The sequence below is a fragment of the Orbilia oligospora genome (assembly GCF_000225545.1).
Source record: "Orbilia oligospora ATCC 24927 unplaced genomic scaffold scaffold00081, whole genome shotgun sequence".
Lineage (NCBI taxonomy): Eukaryota > Fungi > Ascomycota > Orbiliomycetes > Orbiliales > Orbiliaceae > Orbilia > Orbilia oligospora.
The window spans coordinates 1,059,195-1,072,513 of NW_011645638.1; the positions used below are offsets into that span (position 1 = coordinate 1,059,195).

At 43.6% G+C, this 13,319-nt stretch overlaps 3 protein-coding genes across 3 annotated transcripts; all 3 read left to right on the forward strand.

Annotated features, from left to right (window-relative positions):
- Positions 1-6,177: 6,177 nt before the first annotated feature.
- Positions 6,178-7,308, forward strand: AOL_s00081g307 (uncharacterized protein; the record flags this gene model as incomplete). Its single annotated transcript, XM_011125124.1, has 4 exons — positions 6,178-6,350; positions 6,564-6,583; positions 6,823-7,040; positions 7,132-7,308. 4 exons carry the CDS (start codon positions 6,178-6,180, stop codon positions 7,306-7,308), a joined length of 588 nt encoding a protein of 195 aa, XP_011123426.1.
- A 1,326-nt stretch (positions 7,309-8,634) lies between these two features.
- Positions 8,635-10,343, forward strand: AOL_s00081g308 (uncharacterized protein; the record flags this gene model as incomplete). The annotated part of the gene is made up of 3 exons (XM_011125125.1): positions 8,635-9,578; positions 9,633-9,988; positions 10,054-10,343. The coding sequence occupies 3 exons, from the start codon at positions 8,635-8,637 to the stop codon at positions 10,341-10,343; spliced, it is 1,590 nt and encodes a 529-aa protein (XP_011123427.1).
- Positions 10,344-11,559: 1,216 nt separating this feature from the next.
- AOL_s00081g309 (uncharacterized protein) lies at positions 11,560-12,480 on the forward strand (the record flags this gene model as incomplete). The annotated part of the gene is made up of 4 exons (XM_011125126.1): positions 11,560-11,772; positions 11,872-12,003; positions 12,096-12,230; positions 12,337-12,480. The coding sequence occupies 4 exons, from the start codon at positions 11,560-11,562 to the stop codon at positions 12,478-12,480; spliced, it is 624 nt and encodes a 207-aa protein (XP_011123428.1).
- Between the last annotated feature and the right edge of the window lie 839 nt (positions 12,481-13,319).

Consider the following 13,319-nt stretch of genomic DNA (forward strand, 5'->3'; position numbering starts at 1 on the left):
TTTCAAGATGGGCAGACGCACGGTTGAGACGTGTGAAGGCCAGGTGTGGGAGCAGGGAGCAGGGAGCTAGGGCAATGGTTAATCTACGACACTAACTATGAAGATTAAGGACAAGAACGACATCCAGGCCCAGAGCAGCACAAGATGCTGTATTATTACTCCATCCAGACTCCCTTCATAATATTACTGAGGATTGATGAATTATGAATTATGAAAAAAAGGTAGGACCTTCTTTATGAAAAATATTAATCAATGAAAATATTAAATTTCTTGGGTTATGAAGCAGGCACCGAGAAGTTCCCGTTTCCTTCCGTGACCTTACGAGAGACCTAAACTCGAACGATCAATTGGGCAAAGATGCATGCTCTGCCTCGTTTAGTAAGTTTGGCCGCCACTATGCAAAACCTGCAGCTAACAGGCTTGAAACAATCCAGGAGGTGGCCTACCAGAAAAAATTGGAGGTTTTGGCTCACAACATTTTGTATTATCTTTCCTTCAATCGATGCTTAGATAGGTGCGAACTGCCTTCTACGTACGAGACTGAGCAGGCTCATACAGCAAAATAGCATGATTCTGAGACTGGCGATCTATTCTTTCTCTCAAAGCAACTGTAGACGAGATTTGAGACTTATCGTGAACAACATGTCCGCTAAGCTGTCCCGAATCCTTGAAACAATGTTTCCTCGCCTCCATGGCGGGGAGTACTGTCGATGGATCGATGACTTTCGAAATAATTGTTTGCAAAGATATCCTTGCTTTTGAAAGGCGCTTAAGCACGAACTAATGGGCACAGATACAACTCCAAAGGGTACATCATATCGAACCGACTACCAAATACCTGAAGATCGGGATGGGAGCAAATGGTTTGACTCCTTATTCGTCTTTCGCCTTTCCTTCTCCCGAATACGTTCTTCTAGCGTTGTGTGCACGTTTGTGGGGAACCGTCAATGAAAGAGAGACAGGCACAATACTCCACCTCGATACTCCAAAAATAATCAGGTACAGGAAGTTCGAAACATTGAATGTATCGATCGGTATTTGATCCAGTGGTCAATCGAATTTCATGCATTATCCAATTTATCATTTTCTATAGATATGAACATGCCTTCTCGGATAGGTACCCACTTAGCCGGTGAGAACCGTCAACCTTCTAATCTGTAAGAAGTCGTGAATGACTTACATATGACGCATTTAATATTAGAACAAATGGTCATCATCGGGTCATATTATAGTATTAGTTAGACATTTGGCCATATTTTACAATTTTTTTCTAAAGAAGCTCTTGATAATATCAAAAGGGCGAGTGGTTGACTTAGAATTGAAATGCGACACGTCGAGGAGAATAATTGTCCTCCGATAAATCTAGGATGTTCAAGAGCTATATCTGGCAATGTTCCACATTCAGAATCGCTCCCGTGAGCTCTGAAAATCATTTCTGTTTCCACCTGACCGGATTTCCCCAGACAACTTTTAAAATTGTTGGACCAGACGAGGATCCTAGGGCGAGAGCGGCGAGTTAACAAATTTCAGAAAGTGATTGAATTGTCCCGAACTATCACAAACGGTTTTGTCATTAGCTTTTCAAAAAGTTCATATCTCGAGAGCGGAACACTCTTCTGCAGGTGCAGATATGGGAAGCAAATCCGATATTCCGGACCAGCCGAGCGGGCTGTGCTAAACCGCACCACAACTTGCAACATTGGGTTATAGTCACTAAAACCCAAGGCTTGGGGCGAAGGCAGCGCCTAGGAGCTTTTTTTTTTCGTTTCGTTTCGGTTTGAGCATCTGACTTCTTGCTTGATGCATGTTAACGAAAGGCGGGCGCAATTAAGAAGACCCTAGTTCGCCTACCCGGCCTTTGAGGTTGCTGGGAATATCGTGGTAGAACCGGCCTCGCTTCCACATACAACACCGACGAATTGGAAGGTGGGTTAAAAACGTGAGGTTGATATTTAGGCCGAATGGTACAATAGAAATTAACATGGTTTAAACTAAGGTAGCAGCAATTTACTTGAAGATGAAACACGGATGGTTTTTTTGATGGTGAATGTATGGGGTTTTTTGACGACAAGACGTATTCTCACGATGGTGTGGTTTAAAGTTTGTTGTGCATATATGATACCGTACTTACATACATACCATGCCTGTATGTCGACGGTCGACAGCACCCCGCTCACGATTCAGATGACTAGCGATACCCAAGGGCTTTTTCTTCTCTACATTCAAGTTCCCACCCAACCTGTCCATCTAAAAATCCAAGAGGTTTAAGACAGGCTGAACAGCGACATGAGCTCTATAGAGAGTCATCACACCAATAATTTCCTCAATGGGGAGTTCTCGGAGCTCTCCGGTTAAATTTATAATACGATTGGCCGGTTACTCTACTAGTATGTATGACATCGAAAGAACTATAGTGTCTTCTCCCAGATTTAATATTTTAGTCTATATCTAAGGCTATTCCTATGGCGGAATAACATCCGAAAGACATTGTAGAATGCAGGTACGGTTTGACCCCAGCCAGCTAAAAGCTAAAGGGCGGAGTTTAAAGGGACAGAGCCTATATACCTCATCCTCCACGTGCACAACAATTTACACACTATCGATAGCAATCGTTAAGACACTGCAGCAGCGTAAATCGTCGACTGAGAGATGTCGGTCTAATTATGAAAGTGAAACCATTCTGCGATCGATCTCTGGGTATATATTCGTAGTTTGCAATATAATGGTGACCTTTACTAGTGAATTGGCGGCTGGATAATATAAAACAACCCGCACTGGTCCCATACCCACCCGGTTTATAAGTGCAAGCCAGGAGATTTACTATGTCATTTCTTCTTTGTAACCGATCACTTAAGCAACAGGCCTGGTCTATCGTATATCTGCCACGAGGCAAGATGTATCGATGTGCTGGGGCTAAAGCATACCACTGCACCAACGGGATATATATCACACAAGTATAGTGTAACATATCTAAATACGTAATCGATCTCTCGATCAATTAGTGCAATTCGAACAGCTGAAGACCAAGATAGAGAGAAAATTTTGAGTGCGCCGTCCCGGCAGCCTATGGGGCAGATACATAAGCTGGATATACTTTTTGTCATAGCGTTGAGGGTCCGGGCGTGGGAACAACTGCAAGAAGCCTCTTGTATTTTTCCCGCACGCACTTGCGGTGGACATTTTCCAATTCAGCCTTTATGCATATCGACACATCTTTTCATGCATAATTCAGCAATACTGAAATTGTAACCATAGATAACTCGCAAAATTAAAAAGCGAACCAAAGTTACACTTGGTATGCGAAATCATGGTTCCTAAGCGTCTTAGGGATAATCCTAGATTCTCGTGAAGAAATAATTACATGGTATCCGCCTGTATGGACTGTGGGCCGTTTGATGTCAACTGTAGCTTTTCAATGTATCATGGCCTCGCTCAAAGTAGACAACTGGTAGATCGATTAGGATTCTAGTTACCTTCCATGCCGAAGATCAAGCCTTCACCCCTAAAATTAGCTCTGAGATCCGATAACAGTTTATCAATCGTCGAATTTTTTTAAAAGTAAATTATAAAATGTGGCAGCCTTCGCCAGCTAATTGGTTTGTTGCAACTCAAGGTGTTTCGTTTCAGATATCAACTCGTAAATTTAATTCGACAAGTGTGGTATGCATATGCGTCCCGTAGTTATTAGAAGAAGGTATTTCTCCCGTTATGCATGTCACATTGTGGATTTACTGAAGTGTTAAACCGTATTCGTTGCTGCATCTCGTGCCCTGAATCAATTACTAGGTCTCAGTATTGCATTGTGTCTGTAAAAAACGTGGTCTCGCTTGTAGCCAGCTCCCTAAACATCAAATCATGCTCAATTGTTCCCGGCCTGGCCCTGAGCTTGACGTTGAATTATTTCGATAAATTATCATTGTAACGAAATAACAGTTCTTTACCGTCATAGGAAGTATCTTGTGTTTGAACAAAACTTGTTCCCTGAAGCCTTCCTAGCTGACCAACATGCTCGGATCTGTTCCGTGTGCGCCATATTTTAACTCCCTTTGGGCTGGCGGGATGTCGATGCTATGACCTCCAGGTCTCCGTGCGCTCGCTAAACATGCGTTTTAAGTGAGCCCACGCTTTTTTCGTTTTAATTATTTTACCGACTGGTTCGAGACCTTGTAAGTGTCGACGACATGCATATATGAAATTTAGAAGTCTCGTTTCCCCTCTTTTCGCAATACAGATCCTTTCCTACGCCCCGGGTAAAATATTTTTATCGAATGGCATGATGAGGCCGGATCAACCCGTCCGCTCTTTATGCTTGTAAACTAACCCAGCCGCTGACATTGCATTGTAAATTATAATCACAAGCCGGGGATCTCGAGTGGATTTGATCAGGTGAACCGTCTCAACTGCAATTTCTATTGGCCTCCATCTCATAATACTTATAAATTCGTCTCCACATTTTTTTGCCCCTACGTTGTACTGTAGATTGAGATTTATATCAGCCGGTAATTAATTTTTATGCGACTGCACCCCACAGAAATTCTGTTCGACATAAATGTATGTGACGATGGCTCTACCCGCTTCTTTGCTAGAAGAAACACTCCGCACAGACAATTGCGATAACTTCCCGGATTGAACAATTCTCTTTCTGTCGTATACGTACACCTGTGGGGCCTTCACGAAACAATCACCCTTAAACCTTAACCGGTTCTCTGGATTGCGAAGCTTATCGAAAACATGCGCTTTTTGTTTCGTGGGAAATTTTCAAAAGCCAAGAGTGATCCATCGAAAAAAAATTCGATGATTGCGATATGATATAATCCTTACCTAATTCTCGTATACAAGTAGAACTCCTGCACGAAAAATTAGCTTCGCATCCATCCAGCTGATGGCGAGATATCGCGGTCGGCTGAAATTACTCGCTAGACATCGGAGTAGATCTCAGCTGTGGGGTACGAGGCTGGGCGAACCGGCCTTCAGGTCGCTAGTCGTATCACTTTCTATGGCCTGATACTTCACGAACCTAGAACCCTTCGTGGCAATAGTCGCACTCGCCCTCGTAAAGAATCAAGCCGCAGAGAGCTCCGAGCACATCTTCAAACTGCGAGACACCCAAGGCATAAATTCCGATGAAAACAATATAAGATATGATAAAATTGGTTTCCGACAAGCCGGTAACAGACTAAATAAGCCCGGTGACGCCGTTCAATAGTCATCTTACTTCAAAAAGGCGTGTTTTTTTAATGCTCTACAGAAACTTGGTCGATATGTCCCCGATATACACGGGGAGAAACGATTCCCAGACGTCATCATCCTCAAGAATGAAAAATGGAACTCCCATCGAAGCTTCTCTACGGGTACCTACATTAGTTAGTCTCCGTTATTATTTTATTCGCGACTTTTATATAGATTCAATGAATTCTGTAAAGTGGTGAAACCAACGGAGTGTTAGAAGCCGAGTCATAGCGCTGTTGTAAATGCGGTTAGCTAAGATTGTTGCCACGAAATTAGAGCTCGAGGCTTAGCATACGGTTTGGTGAAGAAAAAATAATTTCCTTTCTAAGGAAAGGCTAATTAATAGCCGCTTATAAGTTTTAAGATATAAATGTTTCAAACCTTTTTGTTCTGGATTATTCTCAGCTCCGTGGACAGACGGAACAGATGGTGCTTCAGCTAGAACGATTTCAGGAGCTTCAAAGAGTTCGAATATGTTGCGGATATGCGAAATTGAATTAGCCGGATTAGTTGGAAACATGATGGTAAGATGCAACCCCGATCCAAGAAATTACATCGATATCAGGCAAACTCGATGTCTACAAGAATCCAATTATGTATGTGTGTAACCATAGTCATGATATCCGGGCAACGATCACCAGCTAACATGCGGTCGTCGGTGCAAAATCCCACAAATATTTGTGTTGCAGGATCAACTTGGGTTCTGACTGGTCCCCTCTTCAGCTGACAGGGATCTCTGCTTTAGCCCACTACTTGCTCGACGCGACGACGCGGTCATGACTCTTTAATTCATGGTATTGATTGCGTTTGAGGGGATATAAAGAGCAGATGATTCAGTATCAACGTTACTTGCTGATTAAACATACAACATTCTACCTCAATCCGATTCCATCGATATTTGTAGCCTCGAATCCAACGATATTTGGCAAAATCCAGACATTTGGCAAGATGGCTGCATCATCAAGTGCAAACAACACACAAAAGTTGCAAATTGACACAGACAATGGGATTTACTTTTGGAAACCGGAGCAAAGGTTTGGGTACCTCGGGCAGTGGTTCGCATCGCCTTTCACAGTCATCTCGGAAGATGGAACACGTATCGATTATGAGAATTGCGAGCAGTGAGTTTCTCCATTTACTGTCTATTCTTTGCTCTTATCGGATCGAAGTCGCGGAGTTAGTGCGGATTGCTCCTGCTTCTATTTTCTCATTTTATATCTCAAATCGGGAAATAATCTCGAACAATTGTTGGAGTTGGCGAGATCGATAGGATGAAAAGTCACATATGGAAGCTAATTTGTCCAATAATCACTATTACACGGTCGATCTGATAGGTATATGATGCACCAGAAAGGTAAAAATCCCTATCTATATCGCCGATGGCCATTTCGATGACTTCTCGAACATACTATGCATCCAGAAGGGGGAAACAGTTGTGGATTGCTTCGTTTGCCTACCCACGTGCATCCACCCTAGCTGTTCTCTAGCTACAAGGGGGACGCCCCGGGATAGTCTTTCTCAGTGATGTTTATATGCAAGAAATTCGGGACAACCCTCGTTTCTGACGATTAAGCTTTCCTGTCATGGCCGTAGGAGTTCTCTTCGCCCCCGACAGCGACGCTACCGGGGATATTCTTGCGAAAGGTCTTCACCCTGCCGACATAAAGGCCTTAGGACGTGCTATTCCAAACTTTGACGAGGAAACCTGGGAGAACAATCGATACAAGATTGTCGTGCAGGGGAATTATTACAAGTTCACACAAAACGAGAAGCTGAAGGCGATGCTGTTAGAAACTGGGAACAAAGAGCTGGTAGGTCCACGGCTTTTATGACCATATTCGGTCTTTGACATGATCCTGAAGTTTGAATTAATACGAAGTGAGTATTAACGGTGTCGGGTAGGTCGAAGCGTCTCCTCGAGACCGGATCTGGGGGGTTGGATATGGTGCAGTGAATGCACCAAAGAATCGACAGAAATGGGGTTTAAATCTTCTTGGGAAGGCACTAATGGATGTTAGGGAAAAAATCCGAGTAGAGGAGAAAGAAGAAGAAGAAAAGAAAGCGGAGGAGTCTCACTAATGAGGCATTACCCGACGGTACTGTTCAGCCATCCGTCTTATCTCGATACAGGGCCTCCCGTCCGCGTCCTCTATCTTGACACTTCTACTTCTACTTCTGCCTGGTTAATATCAATTCTAAGCAAAAATGAAATAGGGTTTTCATATTTTTTTTTTACTAAAGATAATGAAAGAATTCGTTGTGTATCTTGATTGAATATACGGAAGGTTCATGACTTGAAGCCATCAAACTTCTTTACTTCCTCCTCTTCTTCTGCTTTTTTTTGGCCTCAAAAAGCGCTAGAAATTTAGTTTTATATGCATCGCACAGATCGTGAACCTCCTGAAATATGTTTCCAATGTTCACTGATGTGTCAGAGGGCATGCGGGTAGATTCCTCTCGCTAAGCTAGGCACCCGTCCTTTACCTAAGGAGATTTGGTAGCGACATCACTCCTCGAGTTTCTGCGACGTATGGCAGCCTGGCGAGACGGCAGCTTTATAAATGTTCACATGCTTCCAGCGGCCCATTCAATAGGGAGCCCAGCGTTGTATTGATCAATACGTCTCGGTTCAAAGAAGGCGAGGAACCGAGGACGGGATGGAGAGCTATAAATTAACCTTCGGGAAATAGCTCGCTTTTGGTCAGATACAAGGAGTCTAACCAGGTTAGATCCATAAAGAACCAGTATCGCCAAGTTTATATACCCTATACACTAAACATTTTTAGTCAGCTTATGAGTTCACGGGCCTATATGCCTCGAGATGATTTGTTTATATTCTCCCGGGTCGTACTAAAGTTTTGTCACATAAGTTTTAGTCAGCAAGGCAGTACTAACTCTATCCGCAGATGTAATGGTAGTGGAACGGATTCAGGTATATCTGTACCTGAAATCCCTGGTGATAGCTATATTAATACAAACACCGGTGATAATATAGCTATGACATGTACTTGTCGATAGCTCGGTCGACAGCTAGAATCCTAGAGCTAGCCTAAAGCCAAGAACGTTGATGTCTAGAGAGAGCAGCACGCATATGCGATGAAGAGAGAAAATCTCCGAACCTTTGGATATTGGTCATTAGAACTAGTTTAATAGGAATTTAAAGTTAGATCGTAAAACGAGCGTACATATCGAAATCTAGTCGGAATTTGGTGGTTTGTAGGCTCGAGAAGCTCCGTTTGGACAGCCACGCGCGAGACTAAGTTAGGTGTTGTGGCCAACCAATCAAGCTCACTACCAACCTCAGCTTCGAAGATGCCTGCTCATCGCCCAGTTCTGGCTCACTCGCGCTCTAACTCCATATCCCACGCGATTCACTAAAAAAAGCGGGCGCACCCGACTTCCACGATGCCACCTGTTGGCCCCCATCGGAGGACCCATCAGCGGACTCCAGCTCTTACCCGCTCACCGTCTGCTGACTCCTCCTCCGACTCTTCAACATCAACCACAAATACTATTGTCTCAACGGTACACGGGCTAGTTCGTCAGAGTCGGCATCATGACCAAGGTGCTGGATATTTTGAACCATCGTTGACTACAACGTCCCAGGTGGCTGCTGCTGCCGCTGTTGCGAGAGAATCCGCAAGGAAGCATTCGCAGTCAGATCCGTCTCCACCGACACCAGGGATGGCTACCTCATCGTCGACGCCTATGAGTGCTGCTGGGGCAGCGGCTCTGGCCGCCATGCCGAAGATGGATAAGAATCAGCCTACCGGATATGAAAAAGAAAAAAAAGAGTCCAAGATGAAGATATTCTCAAAACCTTTGAAATCAGCTCAGGCTATGAAAATAGTGGACGTTAAGCCACTTCCATCCCCTTCAAAACTAGCTGCACCAATGCCCAGGATACCCTCCGTATCGAGTGCTGATGGAAGCCGAAGGCCGTCTTTTACCTCTACAATCTCGGATACTCTTTATTCAAGCTCGCCGCCTACCTCGTCACATAGTCACAAGCATCACCTGCTTCTGAGAGGAAGGAAAGATCAGCCGCTATCTAGTGCAAATTCCAATTCAAAACTCGTCTCGGAAGGGTCGAGTATCTATAATTTTAACCCGAATAGCCCATCTGCCGCAAGTTTTCCCGTTTCCGGTAGTGTAAATCCTAGCCAGAAGACACTAGTCACAAACGCCGATATCAAACATGTCGTAGGAGTAGTTTCGGGGAAGGATAAGGATGCTGCTGGTGAACAAGTGCTCGAAGAAGTATGGCCGCTACTGAAATCCAGGGTCCTTCCATTGTTTAATGGTGAGGGGCTACGAACACCGGTTGAAGATCTAAACAAGCTTGTTATGTGAGTTTTAAGACCATAATCCTCTAAGAAAATACCGTCTAACGAGAGATGCAGTGTCCATATCAAACATCAAGTCGACAAAAAATCTGCAATTCTTTTGATAGACGACATTCAATCCTTGCTAGAGCATGGAATGGCGCTCCTTGATAATACACTATCTAAACTTGCAGATGTCCGACTGATTCCTCGGCTGGTTGAACTCTGGAATTTTGTGTTTAGCACCGTCCTTCCGTATTTTGAGGCTGTCTTTCTTCCCCTGCAACAAGAATTCAAGGGAAATGGAACTATCTTGGGTTTAGGAGGGGCTCGAGAAGTCTGGGGAACGCCGGATCAGAGACTTGATCTCCGGCGCATGGCTCTTATAGCTTATAGAGACAACATTATACTACCACTTTATAACCGACTACATGGTGAGTGTTCATAAAAGTCAATCCTGGCCGGATCGGTAGCTAATTTATATTTTGTTTCTCTCCAGCCATCTTCTCCAAACTCCAACTCGACTTCGATGCTTTACCAAATGTTACAGAAACCGTTGGTCGGGTATTGCAATGTGTTAGCGTTTTAGCATCGATTCTGTCGAACGATGATAAGCAGGCGAAGATGGATGAACTGGCAAAAACCATGAAACACAATTGGCTTGGTCGCGGGCGAACCGGGCGTAATAGGCGCGGCTTTGTTGGGACAAAGACGCGTGCTCTTGGAAGCGCAAATTCTCTCGGCTCGAATCACGGTTTTGGAGATTTCACAGTGACGGTAACTGATTAAAACCGTTTCAGATGATACCTCACAAGGTTGGTCAAGGGGACCACTTCCGAACAGCGTAGTCTCTAAGCTAGGCCTGAATGCGCAGTAAACTCCTACCTCAAGTTTGGTTTTTTGGTCGAATCGTGAACGTTACCAGTCATTTGAATCGATTGTTGACTTTGGAGGTATATAAACTCACCGACTTGCTGGATTTGAGGCGCTATACTTCCATAAAGACAAAGGCCATCCCTTCTATCAGCGTTGCGAAGTAATTGAGGCACCTCTGTAAGGGCAACTGCCTGAGAAAGGAGCTTTTGCTACTATTTACAAGGCCGGCTCTTCATCCGTGACGACGTTGCACAGGCGGGTGCCCCACGATGACCCCAACTGTCGCTGCATGGTCAGGCACAAGTCTACAAGGCGCCACAAATTCCAAAATAGTCAAGAACTCCGGCCGGGAACTCGATTTTTCCAGATCCCGCGTGTGGCAGTCGGTTGCTGGGTCTGTGTCATGTTACATATCCCCGCGAAGAGAATTTTCATGGATGGGGCGAGTGATGATGCCTGGCCAACTTCATTGCTTTACGATAAAATGGCCCCTTAGCATAGACACAGAATACTCGTGGATCAGATCTTACATTCGTCCTTGCATTGAAATAAAAGACAGTTGTTTCTATTAGGCTTCAGTCTCTTAATATATGACTGAGATCACCCAATTTTTGATACCCACTTGCGTGTTAAACTGTAGGAGAGCGTGACCCTGGTCCTGAATGCTTTTGTGCATATAGTTGTCAAGAAATACAAAGCCTCACCGAGACGTTTTTTTACTTCTTTATTACATATATTTGATTTTATTCTATTAATTGAAAAAACAGAAATCTTCCACGTCGGCACTGTCGTACATCACAATAAAAGGATACACCACAGCAAGGGAGCCAATTTACTAAGATTCCATAGGCATTGTGCACGTCGATTCGTGAAAATTAGATCAATTCAAACCTTGGATCATCATGAATCGTACCCTACTCTGTTGAACCGCCGTAATTACCTAATATTACTCGGGTGGTTGATCCTAACATTATGCTCGTGAGAATGAATATCCCCAAGATTCCCTTTCTATGCCGTCCTCACACTCGACCTGGGTACATTTCAAATTGTATTTACATGCCGCCGAAAAAATCTCCAAACAGCCCATATTATATTATCAAAATACACAGGCGCCCCAGCATCATAAAAAATGCAACTAACGCCAATCATATCGCCCGTGGTGACAATTGTCTTCCTCCCATCACTCATCTCGGGACTCTGTGTATCCGAATTCGACCTCCGTACCACCCTGATAGATACCCAACGGTCATACGGGTATGCAATGGGAAATGTAAACCTGCGAAACCCGGCCAAAATCAAATCAGAAGGACCCGCATCCTTAGAGGCGAAGGGTACTCTTCTGGTAAGTACCTACTAATATGATTCATTCCAAGTAACGTGGCCGATGGACAGCCTACAGCCTACAGATAGACTAACACGCAATATAATTTGCATTCAAAAGAGTATAATGGACCTGCTAGATCACGACAATATAAACCTATCTACTTTCATTTACTATTTCAACGGACCGCCTGCAAATGTTACGGCGATGTCTGAGGATTCGGTCAAGCAATTTACCAAGTTATTTGAAGGTGTATGTCAAATATCTATCACTCCACTTTAAGTACTTCCTCACGCAGAGACGCTAACACTAAAAATCTCATCTTAATTGTAAATAAAATATAGCTTTCGAATTCCCAATGCCAATTCTTCAACCAGCTAGCAGCGGTCCCATCAAGGATGGGATTAACCACTTCTTCTCAACTAGCGGGCTATCGCGGAATAATCCCGTGGATTGCTGATATCGACAACCTACAAAGTGTGAGTAACCCCCCCCCCCCCTTTTTCGTGATGCCAGCTTCATATGAGGAGTTGGATGACGACTGTGAATGAAAAATGATCTGATTTACAAATCCCGGGTGTATAGAGGATTTATACGCGACTGTCGGATACTTTTACCTTTAGCGTCTCCGACACTGCTTTGACTCAATCAATGATAAATTTTAATAAAGCCCAAGAACGGTTTAGGACTTGTGTCAGCAATACTACCGTTCAATGGAATGGTACCTAGGCATTGACTCGGATGAGTTCGGTATTGGTTTATTTGATTAAAAAGATAGTGCTATCATTTAGAATATATATATATATATATAACAGACAAAAAAAGACTATTCAAAGAGTACTAGTATATATCATGTGGACGACGTCTGCAATACGAGAACTATCGATCTTCAGTGTCTCCCTGTACCCCATCGGCGTTTAATCTATATAAAATTTTTGGACAAATCAGATTAAGCTCTACATACTTCCGTGAAAACACCCACACGGCCACAATTTATCCTGTACATATCCCATCATGATCAACAGTAATATCTTACTACAGGCCACTCGAGACGGCAGCATCAGAGTAGTAGTTGAATATCGGCAATATAGTCGATCATATGACCATCACAGTGTATATCTTCCGTCCTTCAGATGTTTGACTTACTACCACGTGCGCAAGACCAGCCTAATTCTATCACCAGCCTATACAGAGAAAAAACAGCAAATGCCTCTCAAAGTATACAGATCCACCCCATCATGCGCATATAAAATCAAATAGACGGAAACCCAAAGGTATAGTACAGGAAATAGTTGAAAACGTTTGGTGTTATGCTATAATCAATTAACCTGTCGACAAATTTTAAACTACATTACAAAATTCACTCCAAAATTATCGAAGGCCATATACCATATTTAGATCCACAAAGATGCTTATAAAGAAACTAGCAATCTTCGTGGCGTTTACGACGTCGACGTCACTTGCTCTTTCGGAAATCAAAGCCAGAGAAGCGACAGCAGGGGATTTAATATTAGCTCTACAGAGGTGGGGCGGAATTTATAACAAAAATGCGCGGTACATTGGCAATA